This window comes from Monodelphis domestica, chromosome 6, assembly GCF_027887165.1.
Source record: "Monodelphis domestica isolate mMonDom1 chromosome 6, mMonDom1.pri, whole genome shotgun sequence".
NCBI classification, from domain to species: Eukaryota; Metazoa; Chordata; class Mammalia; order Didelphimorphia; family Didelphidae; genus Monodelphis; species Monodelphis domestica.
Genome location: NC_077232.1, coordinates 28,610,544 through 28,634,870, shown reverse-complemented (window position 1 = coordinate 28,634,870; position 24,327 = coordinate 28,610,544). Strand labels below are relative to the sequence as shown.

The window sequence follows — 24,327 nt, the reverse complement described above, 5'->3', positions numbered from 1 at the left end:
AAGCAGAGGCCAAGCTGACAGCATGAGGGCTTTGGGGTCCTGAGAGGGAGGGGCCTCGAGCCTGGCCAGAGCGGCTCACAGGCCTGCTCCATCCCCCAGGAAACGGCCGCCTACGGGGAGCACATCTGGTTCGAGACCAATGTGTCTGGAGACTTCTGCTATGTCGGGGAGCAGTACTGTGTGGCCAAGATGCTGGTGAGTGCAGAGGGGAGGCAGGGCTGCCTGCTTCTTCCTTCCAGTGGCCTAGGGAGGAACTGACCAGGGCTTCTGTCCGTGCTAGATAAGGCAGGCTGCTGGCGGCCAGACGCAGGACTTCTTCTTCCCTCGTTGCCACAGGCCTCTAGGGGGTGCCATCTAGAACTGGGAAGACTTGGGTTCAAATGCCACCTGAGACCCTTCCTAGCTGTGGGACCCTGGGCAACGTACCCAGCCTCGGTTTCCTCAGCTGCAAAATGAGGACAATAATAATGCCACACCTCCGGGGAGTCTTTATGAGAATAAAGTTGAGGTGACGTTTGTGAGAAGTGTACAGCGCTTCACTCACAGTAGACACTCTGTGTCAATGCATGTTCCCTTCCTCCCCTTCTGCAGCACCAGGGCTTGAGCAGTGGAACACTTAAGTGTTTTGAGGCAGCTGGTAAAGCACCGGGCCTAGTCAGGAAGACCTCAGTTCAAATCCAGCTTCAGAGACTTTGTGGCTGTGTGACTTTGGGCAAGTCATTTGATCTCTGTTTGCCTCCGTCACTCATATTTATTAAGCTGCTGCTATTGGCCAGGCACTAGGCAGTGTTGAGGATACAAAACAAGGCAGTGGGGTTCATCGAGGAATGGGACGCATGATCAGACCTGCCCGTGAGATGGTCACTTTGGTGGCTGAACGGAGAGGGCCTGGGGAGAGGCTGGACACAGGCAGACCCCCTGACGGCTCTGGCAGTGGTCCAGGTACAAGGCTGTAAGAGAGAAGGGCGCTTCTCCTTATTCCGGAGATCCCACAAAGGTGGAATCAGCAGGCCTTGCCAACACCGTGGGCACAGAGGGGCAAGAGCGGGGAGTCCGGGGTGCCTGAGGAGCTCGGGGTGCCCCCGACAGTAAAGGGAAGGAGGGGGCAAGACTCGGCGTGCTCCGGGAAGAGTTAGGTTCTGGACATGTTGGGCATTCATTCACTCCAAATGCCAAAAGGCCTTTGGAAAAGGGAGGTCAGCGGAGGTAGATTTGGAAATCGTCACTAAAGCCGTGTCCAGGGAGCTGCTGAGATCACCAAGCGAGCGAGGCCGGAGGGAGAAGGGCAGAGGGCCCTGGGCCCAGAGCTCCGGCGGGCAGTCTGGAGAGCACGCCCTGAGGGGTGCCCAGCCAAGTAGACAGACGGCCAGGACAGAGCGATCCACAGAGCGGTCAGGAAGGAGGGGGATTGGGGAAAAGTCATGGCCAACCCTGGAGAGAACGGTGGTGGTGAACCGAGGGGTCAGAAGCTGGGCTGTAAGGGCCAGGAGGCGGAGGCTCCCGAGGAGAGCGGCAGCGGTTATGCCCGGCGAGGGCCTTTGGAGGGTGGCGGGGATGGGGGACGGTGTGTGGGCAGGAGAGAACGCGCCAATGGGGAGGGAAAGACTGAAGGGAAGTGAGTGAGTGGGCATGGCGCAGGGGCGTCATGGAGGAGGCGGGAGAGGATGGGGGTGCTGGTGTAGGGGGAGCTTGGGAAGGAGGAAAACCGCCTCTTGGTGGGAGACAGCTGAGCGGAACAGGGCGGCTGGAGGATTCTCTGTCTCGTGAGACGAGGGAGGGGAGGAAGGTGGGCTGTCGCCTTTGGCACCCCTGACCCTGTGCCCTCCTTCCTGTAGCAGAAATCCGTGTCTCGACGCAAGTGTGCCGCCTGCAAGATTGTCGTGCACATGCCTTGTATCGAGCAGCTGGACAAGGTGCCTGGGGACCCTGCTCTGCTGGGGGGCTGGGAATGGGCCCCCCAAGGATTGCAGAGGAGGAGGCCAGTGGGGACTCCGCTTTGGGCTCGCGCTGAGGGAGCTGCTTAGTGACGCCGTAGAGCCTCTGGGGCTGTTACTACTGAGGGCAAAGCTAAGGTGGCCTCAGTTAGACAGCCGGGGCGGGTGCCTGCCCTTCGAAGCTCCACAGGTAGCTTAGGCAACAAATGAGTGAGAAGAGGAGACTCTTCCTGGGCAGCAGAGCCAGGAGAGTGCGCCCCTTGGCAGCGGCGAGGTCGCCTGTGTTCACCTCCCCCGCAGGAGGCCCCGGGGCTGGCCTGGCTCTCCGGCCTCACACGTGGATGTCCGGTGCTTCTTTACAGATTAACTTCCGCTGTAAGCCGTCCTTCAGGGAATCAGGGTCGAGGAATGTGCGGGAGGTAAGGACTTGGGGGACATCCGGGCCGGGAGGGAGGACCTCTCGGGATTCTTGAGCCTAGAGCAGGCTCGAGATGCTCATTTCAGGCCTCGTGGGATCCTAGGGTTTCTCCAGAGTCCCGCCCAGTGGTGCATGGCCCAGGTTAGGTCCTGGGAAAGGTGAAGGGGGCCAGCAGTCTGTCTCAAAGCCTTGACGACAGCCAGAACTGCCACCAGAGGGCCTGGGTTTCCTGCTGTGTAACTCTGGGCACGTCAGCCCCTCTGTTTCCTGGGCCCTGATTTCTCGGGCTCCCCTCCCTTGTGACTGCTTGGGGCTACAACTCGGGGAACTTCGGAACAAGCCCCATTTCTCCCTGAGGCTTCTTTGGCCATGCCCACCGCCCCTCGTCCTCTGGCTGGCCGCCTCGGCGACTGCCCAGGCCCTGTCCTCATCTTCCTCTTCGGTCTTCTCCAGCCAACTTTCGTTCGTCATCACTGGGTGCATCGGCGGCGGCAAGATGGCAAGTGCCGGCACTGTGGGAAGGTGAGCAGAGCTCCCCCAGCCCCCCGGGGCCCTGGGAGCACAGGCGGGGTCCTTCACGCCCCCTTATAAAGCAGGCCACCAGTCCTAGCGTGGGATGGGCCGAGCTCCTCCTTGGGGCTGGCCTCGAGGGCGTCCTTCCTCCGGGGCCAGGCACCCAAGTTCACCTCCTCCCTGGACACGCCACTTCTCCTCTGCCTCAGTTTCTTCCTCTGTACAAGAGGGTTAACAGCATCTGCATCCCTGATGCCGTAGCCCAAGTGTTACCCCAGAAAGCAGAGCTCTGCCGCTGGCCTCCCGCCCGTGGCTGCAGAGATCAGGAGGAGGCCCGGCCGCCCAGTGACCTCCCCCCTCCGTGTCCTCAGGGCTTCCAGCAGAAGTTCACCTTCCACAGTAAAGAGATCGTGGCCATCAGCTGCTCGTGGTGTAAGCAGGCGGTGAGTAGCCCCCGGTGCGGCCTCCCCTCCTGCTCGAGCCGGGAGCCCGCACTCAGCCCCTCTCTGTGTCCTCCCCACAGTACCACAATAAGGTGTCCTGCTTCATGATCCAGCAGATCGAGGAGCCCTGCTCCCTGGGGGCGCACGCCGCCGTGGTCATCCCCCCGACCTGGATCCTCCGGGCCCGCCGCCCCCAGGTGAAGCTCGCTCGCGCTCCCCCCGCCCCCGAGCGCGGCCCAGGCCACGCTGACCTCCTGCTCCCTCTTGCAGAACCCCCTGAAGGTCAGCAAAAAGAAGAAGAGGACGTCCTTCAAGAGGAAGTCCAGCAAGAAGGGGCCCGAGGTAGGGCCGGGCCTGGGCTCGGCTGCGGGTGGGCCAGGAGGGTGGGAACCCCCGGGCTCGTGCTCCTGCCAGGAAGGGGCCTGCACAGCGGTGCCCCTTCCCTGTCCTGCAGGAGGGCCGCTGGAAGCCGTTCATCATCAAGCCTACCCCGTCCCCCCTCATGAAGCCCCTGCTGGTGTTTGTGAATCCCAAGAGCGGAGGCAATCAGGTAAGGCCCGGCCCTGAGCCCTCCCGCCGGGGCTTGCCTCCCTCCCCTGGCCGGCCCCCCTCGTGCCCCCGGAGCCTCTGGCCCAGCGGCCCGGAGGCCGGCCTCCTCCGGGGCTCCTCCCAGGGACTCCCCGCCCAGTTTTCTCCCCGCTTTTGCCTCCATCAGCCCGCTGGTCCTCACGACCTTCTGCTTCTCCCAGGGCTCTAAGATCATTCAGTCCTTCCTCTGGTATCTCAACCCACGGCAAGTCTTTGACCTGAGCCAGGGCGGCCCCAAGGAGGCGTGAGTAGCTGGGGGTCCGCGGGGGGGGCGCCGGCCGCTCTGCGGGGCCGGGGCCCACTGCCCTGCCTTTCCCCCACAGGCTGGAGCTGTACCGGAGAGTGCCCAACCTTCGGATCCTGGCGTGCGGGGGCGACGGCACGGTGAGCCCCTCCGCCAGCCTCCTGGGTGCGGGCCGGGTGGGCGGGCGGGCCGGGCTCGGGCCTGAGCTCTTCCCTTGTGCCCTGCTCAGGTCGGCTGGATCCTCTCCACCCTGGACCAACTGCGCCTGAAGCCATCGCCGCCTGTTGCCATTCTGCCCCTGGGCACCGGCAACGATCTCGCCCGGACCCTCAACTGGGGCGGAGTGAGGACCTGGCACGGGTCTGGGGGGGGGTCCCGGGGGCCCAGCAGCCGTCTCAGGCCCGCTCCCGCTTCCGCAGGGCTACACGGATGAGCCGGTGTCCAAGATCCTTTCCCACGTGGAGGAGGGAAACGTGGTGCAGCTGGACCGCTGGGACCTGAGAGCGGAGCCCAATCCCGAGGCCGGGCCTGACGAGCGGGACGAGGGCGCGACCGACAGGGTCAGGGCGGGCCTGGGCCGGGTGGGGGCAGCGCCCTCGGCCCCACCCCGTCTCCCTGACCGCCGCTGCCCCTCGTGTCTCCCTTTAGCTGCCCCTGGACGTCTTCAACAACTACTTCAGCCTCGGCTTTGATGCCCACGTCACCCTGGAGTTCCACGAGTCTCGAGGTGAGCGGCTCCCAGCGGCCCTTTGCTGCTCGGGGGAGCAGGGCGGGGCGACGGGAGAGGGAGCCCCGCGAGCCCATCTTCTCTCTCTGCTCTTAACGTAGAGGCCAATCCAGAAAAGTTCAACAGCCGCTTTCGGAACAAGATGTTCTATGCCGGGGTAAGCCTGGGCAGTGACCCCCGACCGGGGCCCCCGCCCCCGGCTTCGGGCCCTCCTGAAGCTGCCTCCGCAGAGGGCCGCCCTGGGGTCCGCTCCCCTGCCCTTCCTCCCTACGAGCTCGTCCACTAGGCAGGGGGAGGCCGGTGGCCCTTCTCGTAGCAGACGCGGAGAGAAGGCGGCTCGCCCGGACCCTGCCCCACCTGGGCACTGGAGCCGGGACCCCTTGGCCAGCACACTGGCTCTGGGGGTCTCCGGCTCGTTGGGGTTCCCCCGGGGTGGAGGGCAGAGCGGGAGGGCTCCGAGGAGCCGGCATGACGCCTTCCTCCTGCTGCCGACAGACAGCGTTCTCCGACTTCCTGATGGGCAGCTCCAAAGACTTGGCCAAGCATATCCGGGTGGTGGTGAGTCCGCCCACAGGGCTGGTGGGGAGGGGTGGGGGTGGCCGGAAGCCCGCTTGGGCCAGATGGGGAGCATCCCCTCCCCCACTGATGCTCTTACAGTGCGACGGCACAGACCTGACCCCCAAGATCCAGGACCTGAAGCCCCAGTGCATCGTCTTCCTCAACATCCCCAGGTGAGGAGAGCTGCCGCGGCCGGCCTCCGCCTCTGGCCCCGGGGCGGCCCCTCACTCTGCCCTGCGCTCCCTCCAGGTATTGTGCGGGCACCATGCCCTGGGGCCACCCCGGGGAGCACCACGACTTTGAGCCGCAGAGGCACGATGACGGCTACCTCGAGGTCATCGGCTTCACCATGACGTCGCTGGTGAGCGGGGCCGTGGCTGGGCCAGGGCTGCGGGCCTGGGCTGCGGGTCCAGCGGGGAGGGCCGGCCGCGTCACGGCTCCCTGTGCCCACAGGCTGCGCTCCAGGTGGGCGGCCACGGGGAGCGCCTGACTCAGTGCCGGGAGGTGGTGCTCACGACGGCCAAGGCCATCCCGGTGCAGGTGGATGGGGAGCCCTGCAAGCTGTCTGCTTCGTGCATCCGCATCGCCCTGCGCAATCAGGCCACCATGGTGCAGAAGGCCAAACGGAGGAGCTCCGTCCCCCTGCGCAGCGAGTACGGCCTGGGCCCTGCCCCGAACCCCCGACCTCTGCCCCTGGCCCCGGCTCCCCCTGCCGCCCACTCGCCCCTTTCCCTGACCTCCGGCCCTTCCTGCCCCAGTCAGCAGCCCGTCCCCGAGCAGCTTCGGATCCAGCTTCGCCGGGTCAGCATGCACGACTACGAGGCCCTGCACTACGACAAGGACAAGCTCAAGGAGGCCTGTGAGTGGGCCGGGCCGGGCCGGGCCGGGGCCGCTGGAGTCAGCCTCGAGGCTCACCCGCGCTGTTGTCTCCGCAGCCGTGCCACTGGGCACCGTGGTGGTGCCAGGGGACAGCGACCTGGAGCTCTGCCGGACCCACATCGAGAGGCTGCAGCAGGGGGTGAGGAGGGCAGAGCAGGCCCCCGCGTGGGGTCAGCCTGGGTCCGGCCTTCTTGGCTTTTCCCTTAGCCCATCCCAGGCCCTAACCTTCCCTTCTTGCGGAGCAGGAAGCCAACGGAGCAGGAGCCAAGGCTTCATCAGGCCCCGCACTGTCATCCAAGTGGTGTTTCCTGGATGGTGAGTCCCTGCCCAGGCGTGACCCAGGGGAAGCCTCCCTCCCGAGGGCCCCGGCTTCCTCATGCCCCTCTCTCCCCCACAGCAACCACGGCCAACCGATTCTACCGGATCGACCGGGCCCAAGTAGGTACCAGGAGGAGCTCGTCTCGGTCACAGCAGAGAGCGCCGTGTCTCACCAGGACAGATGGAGGGGCGGACACACACTGTCCCAGGCTCCCTCCCTCCCTCTACGAGGCTAGGCAGGGGGCAGTCCTGGGCCTTCATGGTAGTCGGGGGTAAAGCCGATCCCCTGAAGCAGGGAGTGAGCAGAAGGGGGCGGGCTGCCCCGGAGGGTGTCCCTGGAGCCCACGAGGGGGCCTCTCCGCAGTGGACCCTTTCAGGCTGAGCCGTGGCTCTGGCCGGGATTCGATGGGCCCCTGTGCTCAAAGCTCCCGGGCAGGACAGCTAGCCTGAGGGGGGATGGGGTGAGGACGACAGCTGGCCTGTCCGGAGTCCCTGAAGATCGGCCGAGCTCCTTCTCTGCCCACAGTGTTGGCATCTTCTCTTAAAGGCAGCAGGAGGCGGCTGAAGCTTCTTGATCGGGGGAAGATGGTGAAAGATGGGAGGGAGAGGAGGAGAGCTGGGGCCAGTAGGGCCGCCTGGTCAGCAATGGGTGATCCTGGGCTGGGAAGGTCCAGAGAAATGAAGCATAGGTCACCCAGAGCCCACTGAGCACTGGCTGGAAAATCCTTGGGGTCCCAGCTCAGGCAGGCGTTGATGAAGCCTGGACAATGGTGGCCAGAAGGGAGGGGTCTGGACGGATACTAGATGGCAACCTAACTAGAAAGAGGAGATTCCAAACCCTGCTGATGCTCAGTGAGCACCTGCTGGGTAGAAAGCATTGTGCTGGGCAGGGAAGATTCCTGCCCGCAGGGGGCTCACTGGGTTGGGGGGGGGGTCAGTGACCACTGTGACACACAATAGTAATAAGAGGGTCGGTCAGTCAGTGAACATTTATTACTTGAGGGATTTGTAGATACATAATAGGTATTTATAAATAGATCATTAAATAGATTGAAAGTACAGAATTAAAAGGGGCACAGCTTCCCCAAGGACCCCATTCGGGTGGATCTCATGCCTCCCCCATGCCCGGGGGATGGGGTGGGGGGCAATTACACAACCCATGTGCCATGAGGGCCTGAGACTGACTAGAAGCTTCTTTTCAGGAACACCTCAACTATGTGACGGAGATTGCTCAGGATGAACTCTATGTCTTGGACCCAGAGCTGCTGGGCACACCTGCCAGGCCAGACCTTGAGGCCCCCCAAACCCCCGGCCCCCCATCTCCACCACCCTCTTCCCCCAGGCCCAGGTGTGCATCCCTGAGCATGAGGAAGGTGGGGACCCTTGTGGGGTGGTGGGAGGGAGTTTGGCCCCAAACAACAGCCTTACCACGTGTCCCCCCAACTCTGTTTCCAGGCCAGAGCGAGGGGATGCTCTGCCCCCAAAAGGTGAGGCTTCTCTTTTTCTGTGGGTTCTGGGCATAGGGGTGAAAGGGGCAGTTAGGGAACCTCCTCTGGCTGGGGAGCTGAGGCCCATGTTGGCAAAGCTGGCAGAACAGGGAGGACAGGAGCTCCTTTCGTCGGCCCATCCCCAGACTCTCCCCGTGGCCAACAGATGGCTGCAAGACATGGGCCCAAACGGATGCCGAGCCAAGTGGGCACAGCCTCCCCCTTCCTGGATGAGCCCAGCCTTCGCCTAAACCACATAAAATCCATCCTCCAGCATTAAGCCTTATGCTGTGCCAGGGACAGGTATACAAAGAATGGTGCCGGCCTGGCTCAGCAGCCCCCAGAGGGAAAGGCAGTCGGTCCAGAGACGGGCAGAGGGTGGGGGCGCACCCTGCCCACCCCTGTAACCCGCAGGCTTCATTCTGTAGGGGAAGGCTTGATAGAAGCTGCTGAGAGCAACGACTTCTGCAAGGTAGTGGCCGCCCTGGCCCCCCCCTTTCCCCGGGACACTGGCAGCACCGGGTGGGCCGAGGGAGGCGGGCGGCACCCGGGGAGCGGCTCCGAGCCCGCTCGTGTCCCCTCAGTTCCAGGAGCTGCACAGGGCAGGGGGGGACCTCATGCTCCGGGACGCGCGGGGCCGCACGCTCTTGCACCTGGCAGTGGGAGCTGGGAGCAAGGAGATCGTCCGCTACCTCCTGGACCATGGTGAGAGCGGGGGACCCAGGAGCGATGGGGGCCGGGGCTGGGCGGCCTGCTCCCCCTTGGGGCTGGCCCGTCCTGGGGGTGACCCTGGGGCTGCCCTCTCTGACCTCCTCCCCCCCTTTCCAGCCCCCACAGAAATCCTGGACGCTGTGGAGGAGAAGTGAGTGTGGGCAGGGCCCGGGCTGGGGGTGCCGGGAGGGCCCCCCTTTGCTCGCTGACCCCACGTGCCTGCTCCCCTTGCAGCGGGGAGACGTCCCTCCATCAGGCAGCCGCCCTGCGCCAGCGCACCATCTGCCACTACATCGTGGAGGCCGGAGCCTCACTCATGAAGACTGACCTGCAGGTGCCCAGGCCCGGGGCGCCCCGGAGGGCATGGGGGCGGGGGGGGGGGGGCGCTCCGGCCGCCGGCCAGCTCTGACCCCCCGCCGCCCCCCAGGGTGACACGCCGAGGCAGCGGGCAGAGAAGGCCCAGGACACGGAGCTGGCCGCCTACCTAGAGAACCGCCAGCACTACCAGATGATCCAGAGGGAGGATCAGGAGACGGCCGTGTAGCCAGAGCGCAGGAAGAGGGGCAGCTTGGCCGCACCCGCCAGCCCGGGCCTCGGCCCTGCCCGTTCACACTGCTACATTCCACTGGGCCGGAGGACGCACCGTGGGGGGACCCTGCCTGGGGAAGGAGCCCCGTGGCCGGCCTGGGCCCCCGAGACCCCCGCCCCGTGCATGTGTCTGTTGCCTGGCTTCCGAGCCCATCTTCCCCGCCGAGCCGCCAGCCGCAGCCTAAGAAATGGCGCCGGGGGCGCGGGGGCCCCGAGGCGGCGTGGGGGGACAGCTGCCGGGCCCCACACTTGCCCTTCCGGCCCCGCCCCCGCCCCTCGCACGCGCCCCTTTTCATCCCAGGCGGGAGATCCATCCAGAAGTCGGGGTGGGGGAGGGTCCCGGGAGGCTCGCGTGGTGTCATGTTTACAGCCCAGCTGGGTGGAACTCAGTAAAAGGATCTTTTTTCCTACTGGTCTCTGTGTCTGGGCTGGGGGCGGCCCCAGGAGCGGCCATTCCCGCGCCTATTGGACCGCCGTGGGGTTCTGCTCTCGGCTGCACTGTAGAGTGCAGGAGCGCGGGGGAACTGGGTTCAAATCGTGCTTCCGCCACGAATGGTCGCTTGCCCATCCCGAACCTGTGAAACTAGGGGTTGGATGGGGTGCCCCTGCGCTCCCTCCAGGTCCCGGCTGGCCGCGATCCCGGCGGGAGAAACGCCTCGGCCTCCCCCTACCAGTCCCTCCCAACACTCGATGGAGGGCCCCGGTCCCTGCGGGTGGCAGCGGGGAGAGGCCCCGCTCCTGGGGCAGCAGGGGTGCCCAGTCTCCACTCGGACCTGCGCGGGAGGGGGGATCAGACGCTGCTCCCCAAGACGGGCTAAAGCCCGGGACCTCCGCCCAGCGCAGGAGCCACCCGCCTCCCCCAAATGGGGAAACTAGGGCGCTGGGGCCCGGACATCCACGGGGAAGCCCGCTCGGGTGGCCGCCTAGCCCTCCTCTGAAGATGAAACCTCAGTTTCCCCGACAGTCCTGAAGAGAGCGGCCCTCCCGCCGGGCTCCCCTAGCTACCCCGCCCCGCCCCCCGCTACCCCCCCCCCCCCCCCCCCGTTCCCGAGAGCAGTCTGGGGGCGTCCTCCGGCCGGCCGGCCCCCAGAGGCGTGGAGGCGGGGGCTGGGCCCTCGGGGAGGGTCGGGGCGGCCGGGAGTCCCTCCCCTCGGTGGGGAGGGGGCGGGGGCCCATGTGACCGGCTCAGACCGGTTCTGGAGACAAAAGGGGCTGGGGCGGGCGGGAGGAGCCCGAGTCTCCGGGACGGTGGGACGGGCAGGGGTTCGGGCAGCGGCGGGAGCGGAGCCCAGAGCAAACAGCGAGCGAACGAGCGAGCGCGCGAAGAGCCGGGCCCGGGGCCGAGTGAGCCACCCAGGGACCCAGGGGTGCGGGGAGGGCAGGGCAGAGCAGCCCGGGAGGCCCCCACGAGGCCCCTCATCTTTGGCTGGGCCCGGTCCGAGGAGGGGGGGGAGCCTGGGGCTCGGGCCATTGTGGGGGTTCCGGCACCCCCTTCCCTACACACCCCGCGGCGCTCCGTGATAGGGGGCAGTCGGGCCGAGTGCCATCGCGCGCTGACCCCCGCCCCGCCCCCCCAGGATGCAGCTCCGAAACTTCCTTGTGCTCGCCCTCATGGCCCTCCTGGCCCTCCCCTCCGAGGCCGCCAAGAACAAGAAAGGTGAGGGGGGGGCGAGGAGGGGGAGGGGTCCGCGGGGGGGGGGGGCGCGCGCCCCGGAGCTGAGAGCCGCGCTCTCCGCAGACAAGGGGAAGAAGGGCAGCTCCGAGTGCGAGGACTGGAACTGGGGGCCCTGCACCCCCAGCAGCAAGGACTGCGGCATCGGCTTCCGCGAGGGCAGCTGCGGGGGCGAGAGCCGCCGCCTCAAGTGTAAGGTCCCCTGCAACTGGAAGAAGGAGTTCGGAGGTAAGCGGGGCCGGGCGCGGGGCGCGGGGCGCGGGGGCGGGGGAGCCGGCCCGCACCCATCTCCGCCCTTCTCTAGCCGACTGCAAGTACAAGTTTGAGAGCTGGGGCGCCTGCGACGGCAGCACGGGCACCAAGACGCGCCAGGGCACCCTGAAGAAGGCGCTCTACAACGCCCAGTGCCAGGAGGCCATCCGGGTGACCAAGCCCTGCGCCCTCAAGGCCAAGGCCAAGATCAGAGGTCACTGCCCCCCCGGGGAGGGGGCGGGGAGGCGGGCGGGGCCCCCCTTCTCCCCGCTAAGCGAGCCCCGCTTCTGTTCCACAGCCAAGAAAGGGAAGGGGAAGGACTAGCCCTGGACGCCGCCGCCGCCGCCCTGCCGCTCGCCGAGGGGCGCCCGGGGATGGGGGGGGCTCCCCCGCCTCCTCCCCGCCCCCCACGTCCTTCCTCCACACCAGGTGCCTTGCTCTGCCCGCCCGCCGCCCCTCCCGCAGGTTCGAGCCATTACCTGAACTAAAAGACAAATAAATAAAGCCTTTTTTCCAATAAAAGCCTTTTGTTTTTAATGTAGAAAAGCTCCTTCGCTAGTGTAGCGGCAGTTTGGGGAGGGGGGAGGAAGGGCCGGGAGGAAGAGCCAGAAACCGGGGCCGCCGCGGCCGGCTCCCAGCCAGCCAATGGGAAAAGCTGCTTTTCACAAGCCCGCCCGGCTTGGGGAGGCGCCGCCCTTCCCCAGGTACTCCCTGGGCACGCCCCGGAGGGGCCCAGCAGACAGAGAAACTGAGGCTCAGGGAGGCCGGGGCCACCCTGGGGGCCCTCCCTGCAGGCCCACCGTAGTCTGGCATCGGCATCTCGGGCCAAGGCGGGAAGCCTCCCTGGGTGGCTGTGCCAAGCCTGTGGGGGGCGGGGAGAGCTGGGCAAGGAGGCGGCCCCGGGATGGGATCCAGTCCAGAACCCACTAGAGGTCCCGCAGGGCGGCTACAAAGGGGAGGAATGGGGAGGAGTCCCGGAGGTGGGGCATGCAGGTGGGTTAAGGGTGAGCAGTGCCATTTACAGGGGGGGGGAGGGGGCGGGGCTCCTCCCCCTCTTCAGGACTCTCCACCTCCCTACCCCAACCCCCAAGAAGCCAAGTGTCCTCCTGCCCGCTCCATGCCTCCTTGTGCCCTGCCCACCGAGCGGTCCTTGTGGCTGGGATTCAAACCAGAGCCTCCCCTCCTGCAGCTGCCTCCCCGGCCAGCCCCTCCAGTCCCCAGGATGGGCGTCTGGCCCTCTTCACCCGGCCAGCCCAGGCTTCCATCGGGGCATCAGATGCCGGCCAGACCCCTTGGCTTCACTGCGCCAGGGCATCTCCAGAGCCCAGGCGAGGACCGTGCCGCCCGGACATCCATCCTCACTTTGGGGGCTCTGGGCCCCTGCCAGGGCGCCACGGTGGAGGCCCGGGCAGAGGGTGCCGCGGCCAGTCCCGGCTCTGCGCCCCTCGGTGGCGCCCCACACGGGGCCGGCGCTTACCTGGCCGTGCCGATGTTTCTGTACTGGCACAACAGCAGGTGCTTGAAGGTCTTCTTGAAGGTGGCGTTGCAGAGCGCGTAGCAGGCCGGGTTGATGGTGCTGTTGACGTAGCAGAGCCAGTAGCCGATGGACCACACGGTGTCGGGGACGCAGCTCTGGCAGAAGGTGTTGACCAGCACCATGACGTTGTAGGGCGTCCACGTCACGATGAAGGCCAGCAAGATGGCGAAGATGGTCCGCGTCACCTTCCTCTCCCGGGCCGCCATCTGCCGCTTCTTCCTCACCTGGTTGCGGGCGATGCTGGCGAACTTGCGGGCCACGTTGGCGGCGGGGCGCAGGCCGGCCGGCGTGGCGGGGACGATCTCGATGGCCGTCACGCACTCGTTCCCCGTCTGCTTGGTCACGATCTGGATCTTGGACCACTTGGAGGCCGGGTTGAGGGCTCGCGGGCGCGGGGGCAGCGGGGTGGACGGGCTGCAGCCGGTCTCGGCCGTCGAGCCCTCGGTCAGGGGCCTCTCCCTGGTGTTCTGGGTGACGCTGGCCGAGCTGGAGTCGTTGGACGTGTCCTTGTCCTCGGGGGGCCGGGGGGGCAGCAGCACGGGCGGCGGCGCCTCCTCCAGCCTCCCGTTGCGCACCTCGTCCTTGGCCGCCTCCCCCGGCGTCCGGCCCGGCTTGGGGCCGCCGGGCTTCATGAGGGGGCTCCTGAGGAAGGACAGGCTCTTGGCCTTCTTCTCCTTGGGCCCCTCGGCGCGGTGCTTGTGCACCCGGCTGCGGCTGGCCAGGGAGATGTGGATGTAGAGCACCGTCATGATGACCACGGGCAGGTAGAAGGCCGCGATGGCCGTGCCGAAGGTGACCGCCGGGTTGGACAGGAACTGGATGAAGCACTGGTTGTCCGGCACCGTCCGCTCGCCGACGACGAACTGCCAGAAGAGGATGGCCGGCGCCCAGAGCACGAAGGACAGCACCCAGGCGGCGGCGATCATGAGGCCCGCCATCTTGGTGGTGCGCCGGGCCGGGTAGGTGAGCGGCTTCGTCACGCAGAAGTAGCGGTCGAAGCTGATGATGAGCAGGTTCATGACGGAGGCGTTGCTGACCACGTAGTCCAGCGCCAGCCACAGGTCGCAGACCACGGCCCCGAGCGGCCAGTAGCCCTTGATGATGTACACCGTGTACAGGTTCATGGAGAAGGCGCCGATGATGAGGTCGGCGCAGGCCAGGCTGAACAGGAAGTAGTTGTTGACCGTCTGCAGCTGCCGGTTCACCTTGATGGACAGCATGACCAGGATGTTGCCCACGACGGTCACCAGGCTCAGCGAGCCCGTCACCGTGGCGATGAACACCATCTCCACCGTCTCGTAGCGGTTGGGGGACGCCGGCAGCGCCCGCACCGACTGGCCGGACTGGTTGCCGTAGCTGCTGTTGACCGGCGTGAAGTTGGCCATCTCGGGGGCGTCTGAGGAGACAGAGAAGGGGGGTTGGGGGGGGCCCGGGGAAGGGAGGGGGTCTCCGCCAGGCCCGACGCTGGGAGCCGGCAGAGGCTGTCCGCAGTGCTCGGCCGCCTCCCCGGCCCGTTGGAACCCAGGAGGGCCTCGCAGGGAGACGGGAAGGAGACGCGCCCACAGGAGCACCGAGCCCAGAGTGGAGGGCTTCCAAGCCAGCCTCCGACGCTTCCTAGCCGGGGGACCCTGGGGAGGCGCGTCAGAGCAGGCCTCGGGGGTCAGGAAGAGCAGGGAAGGGCCCAGGGAGGGCTGCCGGGAGCCGGGAAAGGAGACCCGGGGAGCTGCCCAGAGGCTTGGGGACCCCTCCCTGGGGCAGGCCTGGCCTGCAGCGTCAGCAGCAGAGCCCAAGGGGGGAAGCCTTAAGGACGCTCACGGCTGTCACAGGCTCAAAGGAGCTGGACTGCAGGGCCACCAGGCCAACACCTTTGTTTTACAGGGAAGGAAACGGAGGTCGCGTCCTGGGGGCCGGCGCCTTCCCTTCCCACCCTAAGCCTCAGCGGCCTCCTCGGTGAGAAGGTCCTCAAGGGTCCTGCTGGCCTCCAGAGGCAGCTTCCTCCCTAGGCTGGGCCAGAGATCACCGACCAGTGCCAACGTCTTGACCCTCAGGCCTACGGGCACTGGGCAGAGAAGGGTGAAGAAGTGGGAAAGGGCCTTGAGTGTCAGCCCAGAGCCCAGACCACGGAGGCAGAGTCCTTCCCCCCTTGTCAATGCCGCGCCAGGCTCTCCCTCCAGCTCCTCTCCGATGCCATCTGGGCACCTCCCTGGGGGTCACGGGCTCCCTGGAGCTGCTGGCCGCCCACTCCCCCGCCCTCCTGCTGAGGCTGTGTTGACAGAAGGGACCCCAATGCAAAAATCACACCCTCCCCCGGCAGGCAGCCCTGGGCCCTCTCAGCAGCAGCCCAGGCCCACACCTGGCACGGGCGTGCAGGCTCGAGGCAACCCACCCCGACATCCTCCAACGTGGCGGCTATCACACACACACACACACACACACACACACACACACACACGGAAACATACATAGAGAACTACACACACACACACTCACACCCTCTGACGTGGCCGCTGTTATTCACATACACAGAAACGTACACAGAAATATACACACAGACACACCCTGACACTTACACCCTCCAACATGGCTGCTGTCACTCACAGACACACAGAAATATACATGGAAACACACAGAGAGACACACCCTGACACTCACACCCTCTGACATAGCCACTATCATTCACATATACAGAAACATATTCAGAGAAATATACACAGACACACCCTGACACGCACACCCTCTGACATAGCCACTATCGTTCACATATACAGAAACATATTCAGAGAAATATACACAGACACACCCTGACACGCACACGCTCCAACGTGGCCACTGTCACTCACACACACACGGAAACATACACAGAGACATGCCCTGATACACACCCTCTGACATGGTAACTGTCACATACACAGAGAGAAATACACACACAGACACACCCTAACATTCACACCCTCCAACATGGCCACTGTCACTCACTCACACACACAGAGAAACATATGGAAACAGAGACACACCCTTGGATGTGGCCAGTGTCACACACACACAGAAACATATATGGAAACATACGGAGACACACCCTCTGACGTGGCTGCTGTCACTCATACACACACACAGACACCCCCTGACACACACCCTCCAATGTGGTCACTGTCACACACATGCCCTGACACACACACTCACACCCTTGGACGTGGCTGCTGTCACACACACACACACACACACACAGACACCCCCCGACACACACTGTCACACACACAGAAACATATATGGAAACATACAGAGACACACCCTCTGATGTGGCCGCTGTCTCAGACACAGACACACACATACACACACACACACACTGACATGCCCTCCAATGTGGTCACTGTCACACACATGCCCTGACACACACACTCACACCCTCAGACATGGCCGCTGTCTCACACACACACACACACACACACACACCCTGACACACGCTCTCCAATGTGGTCACTGTCACACACATGCCCTGACACACACTCACACCCTCAGACGTGGCCGCTGTCACACACACACACACAGACACCCCCTGACACACGCTCTCCAATGTGGTCACTGTCACACACATGCCCTGACACACACACTCACACCCTCAGACGTGGCCGCTGTCTCACACACACACACACACACACACACACACACCCTGACACACGCCCTCCAATGTGGTCACTGTCACACACATGCCCTGACACACACACTCACACCCTCAGACGTGGCCGCTGTCTCACACACACATACACACACACACCCTGACACGCCCTCCAATGTGGTCACTGTCACACACATGCCCTGACACACACACTCACACCCTCAGACGTGGCCGCTGTCTCACACACACATACACACACACACCCTGACACGCCCTCCAATGTGGTCACTGTCACACACATGCCCTGACACACACACACACTCACACCCTCAGACGTGGCCGCTGTCACACACACACACACAGAGCAATGCACACGCCCAGACGCACTCGCACCGCAGGCCCCGGCCGCCTCTACACGCGTAAGCATCCCTGCCATAGCCTATTCTTAACCCAGACGCGGCTGCGACAGAGGGCACAGCTGCTTAGAGCCTCCTCCTCCTCCTCCGGCAGAGCCTTCCACAAAAGCTTCCACACCCAGATGGAGGGAGGGCTGGAAGGCGGGAGGGCCGGGCTCCGGGCCCAGTTCTGCCACGAGCTCCCTGGCTGACTTGGGGCGACTTCTCCCAGCCTCAGTTTTCCTCATCTGTAAAACGAAGGTGGGAGACGAGGCCTTCGGGCTCTCCCCCTGGGTCTCCCGAAGCTCGGCCTCTCCCGCCCCGAGCTCCTGGGCTTTAAGGTTCCTTGCCTCCCCCCAGCATCCCGGCCGGGGAACTCTGGGAGACGCCAGCTGCCCCGAAGGTCCCCCATGGGCGGCCGCCCCGGGGACTCTCCCAGACCAGGGTCTGAATTTGCCCTGAGGCATGCGGGGAGAGCAGGGAGGGGAGGCCGGGAGTGGCCCCCCAGCTTCTCTGCCCCGCCATTCCCATCCAGCCGCAGGGAAACGAGGACCGGCCAGGCCCGCCGGGGCCTTGCTTCACGCCTCCTGGAAGCTGCTCCGGGCCAAAGAGAGCCCTGATCTGGGCTCGCTGGGGAAGCGGGCCATCCCCGCCTTCCCCTGCAGACCTCAGTTTCCTCATCTGTAAAATGAAGATGCCGGGGAGGGGGGGGGCCCTGAGAACCCTCCTAGCTCGGATGTCCTCCGTCCTGTTTCCTCCCAGCCAGGGCAGTCTCGGTGCTCTGGTTTTAGGGGTTCAGCTGGGCCTCGTTTGGGGTCCCCCGCCTGGAGCTGCTCCGTGCGGGCAGCGATGCCCCCTCGGGTGCCAGGCTCGGGACTACGTTCCTCCGCCATCTCCCCCGCCAGGGCGCCCCTCAGCACCTGCCGGGCCCCCAGAAGGGGCGGCTCCGGCTCCAGGTGCCCTCGGACCCTTGCAGGCAGCTCCTCGGTTTCCTCGCCTGTGTACTTACCTCTGGGGGCCGGCCCGGAGACCCTGGACAGGTCATTTCCGCCTCCGGAAAGCCTCAAAGGGGCGCCCAGGCCCTCGTCTGCATCCATCCAATCAGTCCAGGGAATTTTACAAATGGGGAAACGAAGGCACAAAGTGTGTGTGGGGGAGGCCGACTCAAGGCCTGGAGGGGGACCCCCTTCCCGGAGGGCCCGGCACACAGGAAGCCCTTTTCGGTTCAAGCCGGGCCTGGGCAGTATCTGTTCCGAGGCCGAAGAGCGCAGGGACCGGCCCAGGCTCAGCCCGAGCCCTCAGAGAGGCCCTAAGAAGGGCCGCCGGGCGGCTGCAGCTGAGGAAACTGAGGCAGGCGGGAGTGACCGGCTCAAGGTCACCCCGGCCAGGAGGCGGGCTTTGGGCCTCCCTCGGAGGAAGGGCCGGCCCTGCTCAAAGAGGGGCGCCCGGCTGGCAGGGGTCGCGGGACGACTGGAGGGGGCAGCTGGCGCCCGGCAGTGGCGCCGGCCTTTGCCCTCCGGGGCTCCAGGGCCTCCGTGGCACGAGGGGAGGGAGGCGGGGCCGTGCCAGGCCCGTGCCCGCGGCAGGGGCCGAGGAATGGGCAGGGGCTTCCCCTGGGTCCTGGGCAGGTAGGAATGAGGACGAGGGATCACGATGGCCACTAGATGGTGCTGTTGGGCCTACCAGGCGCCGAACACCACCGTCCCTGCGGAGGGGGCCGCCGAGGAAAAGAGGGAAAGGAATTGGGGAGGGGGCGGGAGAGGGGCCGGGAAGGGGCCTGGCCCCTGGGGACAGCGCGGCCGGCTCCTCGCCCTCCCGGGGAGAGGGGCGCAGAGGGGATCCCGGGGCTGCTCGGGGTCCCGACAGGACGGCCAGCTGGCCGGAGAGAGGCATCGTGCGGAGGTCGGATTTTAGCCGGCTGGGAGGGGGAGCCGAGGCAAGGGCCTGGGTGGGAAGGAAGGGAGGGAGGGAGCGAGGGAGGGAGGGAGCTGACGGCAACCAGCCTGCGTATTTTCTGCCTGGGGACTCTCCCACTCACATTCTGAGTGTGGACGGACCCCGTGCATGCGTGTAAATGGGCATATGTAGACGGGCGCGCGGCCAGCGCCGTATGGATTTGGACAGGCTCGGGCCCTGCAAATGCCAGCCTGGGGGGGGGGGGGGTGAGGAGGAGGAGGAGGAGGAGGAGGAGGAAGGCAACCTAAGGCGGGGAGGGGGCCGGCCAGCCCTGCCAAGCCACGCGCTCTCCCTCCTGTCCCAAGTCCAGCACTGGCAAAATCGGTTTGAAATGTGTCCGGGGAAGCGGGGGGCCACCTGGGGCACTTCAGAGGGGCCAGCCGGGGGCAGCGCTGGGGAGCGGCTCGGGCTGGCGGCGGAGGGAGCCCGCGAGGGGCCGCCCAGGCTGGACCTGGTGGGCAGTTCCTGGCTCGGGAACACGGTGGCCGCAGGAGCTGCCCTTCGGGGCTCCTCCTGCCTATGGGGCTCCCGGGGCCGGCTGGGGAGATGAAGCCCCCGACGTTCCCCGTCTCCTAGGGGGGAGCCTTGCCCGTGGCCTGTGGGGGTCTGTCTCCGCCCGGGCCCCCTTGGGTGCCCCGGTGAGCCCCTGAGGTCACCCGCTGTGATGACGCCATGGAGACGGTTCCGCCGGGGCTGGAGATGCACGGATCCAAGGATCCTTTGGGTGCTGGTCCTCCCCAGCTTCCTCCCGCCCTCCCTCCTTCCTTCCCTCCCAGGACTGCGGCTTGGGGAGGCCCCAGGATGGATGGAGCGGTCCGTGTGCCTTCAGGATAGCCCGGGGGGGGGGGGGTCCTTGAGGAGAGCCGGGGTGCGCCCCCGACCATGGCTGGGAGGACGCGCACGGCCACCCACGAGGCGGGTTCCCGGAGGAAGGCTCAGGCGTGGGGCTCGCTTGAGCGGGGCGCACAGAGGGGGGGCGGCGCTGTCCGAGGCAGCGGGAGCCCCCCCGGCCAGGGTCGGACGAAGTTGGGGGGTGGCCGCCTGTCGGGGCCGCTCCTAGGCTGTGCGCTCCCCGACGCCCATGTCTCCTCTCTCCGGGGGTCTCTGCTTCCCGAGCCTCCGCCCCCGGCCCTGGGGCTCCCCCTAGGCTCCAGCTGTGCGCCGGGCTGCTAGTCCCCGCGCCCTCTCCCCCAGCACTCACCCGGCTGCGCTGCTCCGGCGGCCCGGGCAGGGCGGACTAGACGGGACGGACGGGGGCGGACGGGGCAGGCAGGGGTGCCTGACGCGGGGAGCGCGCTGGGGCCGAGCCGGGCTGCGGAGGGGACGGCCCCTGCTCCGACCGCAGCTCCCGGCGGCTGTGGCTCCGACTCGCTCTCCCCCTCGCACTTTTCCCCGAGCCTCGTGATGTCACGAAGCGGCAGCCAATCACCGCGGGGCACCCCGCGGGCTGCCGGCCCCGCTCGCCGCGCCGCGCCTCGCCGCACCTCCCTCCGCGCAGCCCCGAGCCGCTCCGTGCGCTCCCCTCCGCGGGGCGGCAGCAGCTGCGCTTCGGGACGCGGTCCCGCCGAGGTCCCCGGGCGGCGTGCGTGCGTGCGTGCGTGCGTGCGGGGGACACCGCCCCGGGAGAGAGCACCACGTGCCTGCCTCGAGCTGCTGCCCGGCGGTGCCCAGGGCTCACGGGCCGCCCGGCCCGCGCCGCTTCCCTCCCCCCGTGCAGGGGTCGTCGAATGAGCCCAGAAGTTAGCAGGCCGAGAACTTGTTGGGGCGCCCTGGCATCCCGGCCAAGGCGGGAGGGGCTCCGACCCCTCAGGGCGAATGGAGCAGCCGCGGGGCGCCCGCGGGCGGGGCAGCTTAGCCCAAGGGCACTTAGGATGGCGTCGGGGCGCGCTGGCTGCTGAGCTTCCCGGCCGGCGCGAGGATCCCGCTCCACCTGCCCGGGGTGTCTGCCCCGCCTCGGCCGGTGGGGAAGGGTCTGGCTCAAGAGCTTCCTGGCATCAGGGGCTGCCACCTCGCGCACCCCCTCCCCCAGCCTGGCGGAGCTCTCCAGGGATGCTCTAAAGGGGCTTGTTCTTTCCGTGGCACAGCCGAAACCCCGCCCAGCCCCCGCCCTCCCTCGGGGATCTTCGGCAGACAAAGCTGCCAGGCCCTGCCCCTCCCCAGCCCGGCTACCAGGGGATGAGGGCAGCCAGGGCGCCCGAGGACCGGAAGTCGAGTGTCAGGAGCGGGGCAGGGGGGGCGGAGAAGCGGACTCGAGGGCTCCTGAGGGGGTGGAAGGACCTCGGGGTGGGGGGCCGCTCCGGCCTGCTACAAGCTGCAGGACCTGGAAGGGAGGCTGCCCGGTGGCCAGTGTAGGCCCCAGTTTTGGGGGAGGGCTGGGCCCTCCCTGGCTTCCAGGATCTGGCTCCCCTGCTTGGGGCTCCTGGGCTGCATTAGGAGCTGGGGGGCACCACCGTGGGCATCGGCTTCCCTCACACGGAATTCTAAGCAGGCCGGAGCCGGGAGGTCCTGGGTCCAAAGGGGGCCGGAGGGGGCCCCAGGAAGCCCTTGGGCCACGGCGCCGAGGAAGGAGGCCAGGAGGCGAAGGGTAGCCATCAGTTTAATGACATTGATCTTTGGTGTTTCCCTCGTAGCGGTCAGACCATCCCCCTCTCCTCCCACCAGAATGTCTCTAGGATGAGTTACAAACAGAAAGGAAATCACATCTTGGATACTAAAAACAAAATCATCAGAGCCTTGATTTCTCCACTAGAAACTACATGTACAGTTCAAGATTTCACATGCAACACCTGACGCGACAGACGGCTACGTCCCCCTCTGACCCGGAGCTGCACCCCTCGCCCAGCCGGAGGCCAGGCAGATGCCCAGGGTCCTAATACTGACACGCCACGGCCCGGCGGCCCCGCGCTCCCCCCACCGGGGCAGGCCTCGGGCCTCGCTTTGACGCCCCTCCGGAGAAGATGGTCGAGGGGCCGGTCAGGTGTGGACGTGGCGGCGCGGCGGGGGGCTGGCACCCTCCTCCATCCCGGCTGCCCTGCCCGGAGGATGCAGCGCTCTCCCGCCAGGCTCTCCCCGGAGCTGGAAGACGATAAGTGCTCGAGGCCTCGCGGCAGGGAAACCCGTCCCGGGTCCCCGAGGCCCGCTCCATGCATCGGGCCTCGGTGCCTCCGAGGGATGGGCTGGGGGGGTGGGGGGGCCCCCGGACTCTGGAGGGCCATCGGGTCGCTCGGGTGCCTCCTCCCTGGTAGCCCGTCTGCCCCCTTATGGCCAGCAGCTTCTCCACGGCACAGTTCCTAGTCAGCTCTGAGGTCGGCTCTGCTCAGCAGGACGGGCTGGCGGGCGGGCACAGCGCCCTCTACCTGTCCCTCGGCTCTCCGTCGGGGCACCCGGTGCTGTCAGAAAGATGGTTGTTGTTGGTTAGGTCACTGTATGAGATTGGTCCCACAGTGCTCGGGGAGGCCGGCCTGCCGGGGGCTGTCCGGTGGCTCAGGCCCCGCTCTGCCAGCGAGCCCGGCTCGGAGAGGCCCTCGGGCTCCGGGGCCGGCCCCCGCGACGTGGAGGGCCGGGGAGCCGAGCCGTCGGCCGGCCCCGGCTCGGCGCCCGTTTGGGAGCTCCGGTGGATGCGGTGGCTCACGATGATGTTGTTGCCAAATCCGCCCATGGAGGCCATGGTGGTGCTCTGCTCCCGCTGCACCACCGCCGTCATGCCGCCCTCGGCCATCAGCCTCTGGATCCTGGTGAGCGCGTCCTCGCCGCCCGGCCCGAACTCCGGGCCCTCGCCTGAAAGCACAAGAGCAAAGGAGGGAGTCAGGAAAGACGGGGACGCTGCAGACCCCACAGCCGGCTGTGTGCGCGGCCAGAACTAGGGCCGCCCCGGCTTTCCTCAATCTCCGGAAGTCCTCACGGAGCACCCACATCTGAGGCCTCGCCAGGGGAAAGCGATGCGCTGGGCAGGGCTGGCGGGCTCCCCTCAGATATCCCCATCACCCTCCCGAGCACAGCGGCCAGGCCGGGGCTCAGGCCCTGGGGAAGATGCCTCGCGACTCCCCAAGGCTCGTGGGTGCCTAATGGACTCCACGCGGGGCCTGTCGAGTGCCACGGCCGTTCCTGGGGACGTCAGTCAGTCAGTCACGGTGGGGGTCGGTCTGGGATTGGTCCCACCTGCCCGCCCCAAGCCAAGAGGTTCTGGCCTCCCGGCCCTCATCCTGGGCAGGCCGAGGCGCTGCAGAACCAGCTGCTTTGGAGTTTCTGCCTTTTGCTTATCCTGAGGTGGTCGAACGTACAAGGAGCCGCCCCTGCCCGGCCCTGGCCCCAGCCCTGGCCCCCGACGCTCTTCAGCAGATGGCGAGGTCGGCCACTGACCGGAGGCCCTTCCTCCCGGCCCGACGCTGGGCCTTGGCCTTCGCTTCCTCTCCCTCCCAGTGGGGACGGGCTAAGGTTTCTGGGCTTCTGGGCTGGCTGGACTCGGAGGCCTCGTGTCTGCGGCTGTTCCCTGGCCTGCTCTTCTTTCCTCTGCTGACAACTCTTTCTGACGAGCTGCCACGAGTCCCTCCCGGCCCAGGGCCCTCTCCTGCTCGGCCCTGTTAGACGCGTTTCCAGGGCAGCCTGCACGGTCCTTTCAGAGGCCTCACTAATGCTGCAGTAGCTCGAGCCTCCCCGGACACTCTCCACTGGGCTGGGATGGGGAGGCCTTCTTGGGGGTCTGTCCAGCAGGCTGGTGCTGAAATGGGAGCACGAATGGGCCTCCCCGGGGGTGCCCCTTGGCTAATGGCATGCCCTGCCAGCCCACACCGTCCCCCAAAGGGAGAGGCCTGCTGCCCCCCAAGAACTCTGTCATCAAACTCTCCCCAGCACTGTCCCAGGGCACGTGCTGGGCTGGCCCGAGGCCCACAGGCGCCGGGGCTTGGGACGCCGAGCTCTGTGGCTTGTGGCTGCCTGTTTCCAGGCATAGGAGCGCTGCCGGGGCTGATGCGGGGGCCCTCCAGTGCTCCCCCCGGGAGAACCATGGCTGGCTCACGTGGGCCGGGGCCGGCTCGGCCCTGTCCACCATCCCTCCCAGGCCTCGAGGGCTACCCTGGCTCTGCTGGCCCAGGGAAGGGATGTGGAACTTGGCAGACGGCAAGACTGACGTCTGTGAGCCCAGAGAAGCCCCGGAGCACTCTGGGAGAAACGGAGTGGCGATTGGGCGTCCGCTCCAGGTTTTCTCAGCAAACTCTAGGCCACTCTGTATGGGGAGGCAGCCAGGCCAGCCCCGTCCCCCAGCGCCCTGCAAGATGGTTTTGGCCAAGACCTCACCCGGCCCTCGAGTCCCCTCCACCATGCTGGGGGGCTCCATCATGGGAGGCCCTCAAAGGGAAGAAGCTCAGCCAAAGGGTCAGGGCAGGAAGGGCCACTCGTTGGCCTACTCTAGCCATTCCCTTTAGGCCTTGTTGGCCAGAGCATGGGCTCGAGACCGCTGAGGAACCTCCTCTGGGCGCTGTGCAGAATCAGGAACGGA

The 24,327-nt window shown here is 66.5% G+C and overlaps 4 protein-coding genes and 1 non-coding gene across 23 annotated transcripts in view; 3 read left to right on the top strand and 2 right to left on the bottom strand.

The window, feature by feature from the left end:
• Positions 1-9,818, top strand: part of DGKZ (diacylglycerol kinase zeta) — a 60,133-nt gene extending 50,315 nt beyond the window's left edge. For 6 of the 15 annotated variants that reach the window (XM_056801870.1, XM_056801876.1, XM_056801873.1 and 3 more), the window contains 29 exons: positions 100-195; positions 1,836-1,913; positions 2,297-2,353; positions 2,806-2,874; positions 3,237-3,308; positions 3,389-3,505; positions 3,579-3,650; positions 3,763-3,858; positions 4,058-4,140; positions 4,220-4,280; positions 4,370-4,483; positions 4,560-4,700; positions 4,789-4,867; positions 4,969-5,024; positions 5,363-5,425; positions 5,525-5,598; positions 5,675-5,786; positions 5,879-6,078; positions 6,184-6,284; positions 6,361-6,443; positions 6,550-6,619; positions 6,702-6,742; positions 7,825-7,970; positions 8,078-8,109; positions 8,538-8,581; positions 8,694-8,814; positions 8,938-8,971; positions 9,055-9,154; positions 9,248-9,818. In XM_056801870.1, the coding sequence (XP_056657848.1) occupies positions 100-195; positions 1,836-1,913; positions 2,297-2,353; positions 2,806-2,874; positions 3,237-3,308; positions 3,389-3,505; positions 3,579-3,650; positions 3,763-3,858; positions 4,058-4,140; positions 4,220-4,280; positions 4,370-4,483; positions 4,560-4,700; positions 4,789-4,867; positions 4,969-5,024; positions 5,363-5,425; positions 5,525-5,598; positions 5,675-5,786; positions 5,879-6,078; positions 6,184-6,284; positions 6,361-6,443; positions 6,550-6,619; positions 6,702-6,742; positions 7,825-7,970; positions 8,078-8,109; positions 8,538-8,581; positions 8,694-8,814; positions 8,938-8,971; positions 9,055-9,154; positions 9,248-9,364 (2,529 nt within the window). In that variant the 3' untranslated portion in view covers positions 9,365-9,818. The other 9 variants (XM_056801872.1, XM_056801875.1, XM_056801869.1 and 6 more) reach the window with 4 other exon arrangements.
• Positions 4,701-4,763, top strand: MIR12399 (microRNA mir-12399). The gene is given in 1 exon segment (NR_162976.1): positions 4,701-4,763. It is a non-coding gene; the product is annotated as a microRNA mir-12399 (primary transcript).
• A 749-nt stretch (positions 9,819-10,567) lies between the features above and the next one.
• On the top strand, positions 10,568-11,854 carry MDK (midkine). The gene is made up of 5 exons (XM_056801880.1): positions 10,568-10,752; positions 10,986-11,065; positions 11,147-11,308; positions 11,385-11,546; positions 11,631-11,854. Exons 2-5 carry the CDS (start codon positions 10,987-10,989, stop codon positions 11,654-11,656), a joined length of 429 nt encoding a protein of 142 aa, XP_056657858.1. The 5' UTR covers positions 10,568-10,752; position 10,986; the 3' UTR covers positions 11,657-11,854.
• Positions 11,840-20,285, bottom strand: CHRM4 (cholinergic receptor muscarinic 4). The gene is made up of 2 exons (XM_007497382.3): positions 20,035-20,285; positions 11,840-14,265 (listed from the first exon to the last, which is right to left on the bottom strand). The coding sequence occupies exon 2, from the start codon at positions 14,252-14,254 to the stop codon at positions 12,806-12,808; it is 1,449 nt and encodes a 482-aa protein (XP_007497444.2). The 5' UTR covers positions 14,255-14,265; positions 20,035-20,285; the 3' UTR covers positions 11,840-12,805.
• Positions 20,286-21,413: 1,128 nt separating this feature from the next.
• The window catches only part of AMBRA1 (autophagy and beclin 1 regulator 1), a 180,858-nt gene continuing 177,944 nt past the window's right edge, over positions 21,414-24,327 (bottom strand). For all 5 annotated transcript variants that reach the window (XM_056801858.1, XM_056801859.1, XM_056801860.1 and 2 more), the window contains one exon: positions 21,414-22,610. In XM_056801858.1, coding sequence (XP_056657836.1) covers positions 22,186-22,610 — 425 coding nt within the window. In that variant the 3' untranslated portion in view covers positions 21,414-22,185. The remainder of the gene's footprint in view (positions 22,611-24,327) is intronic.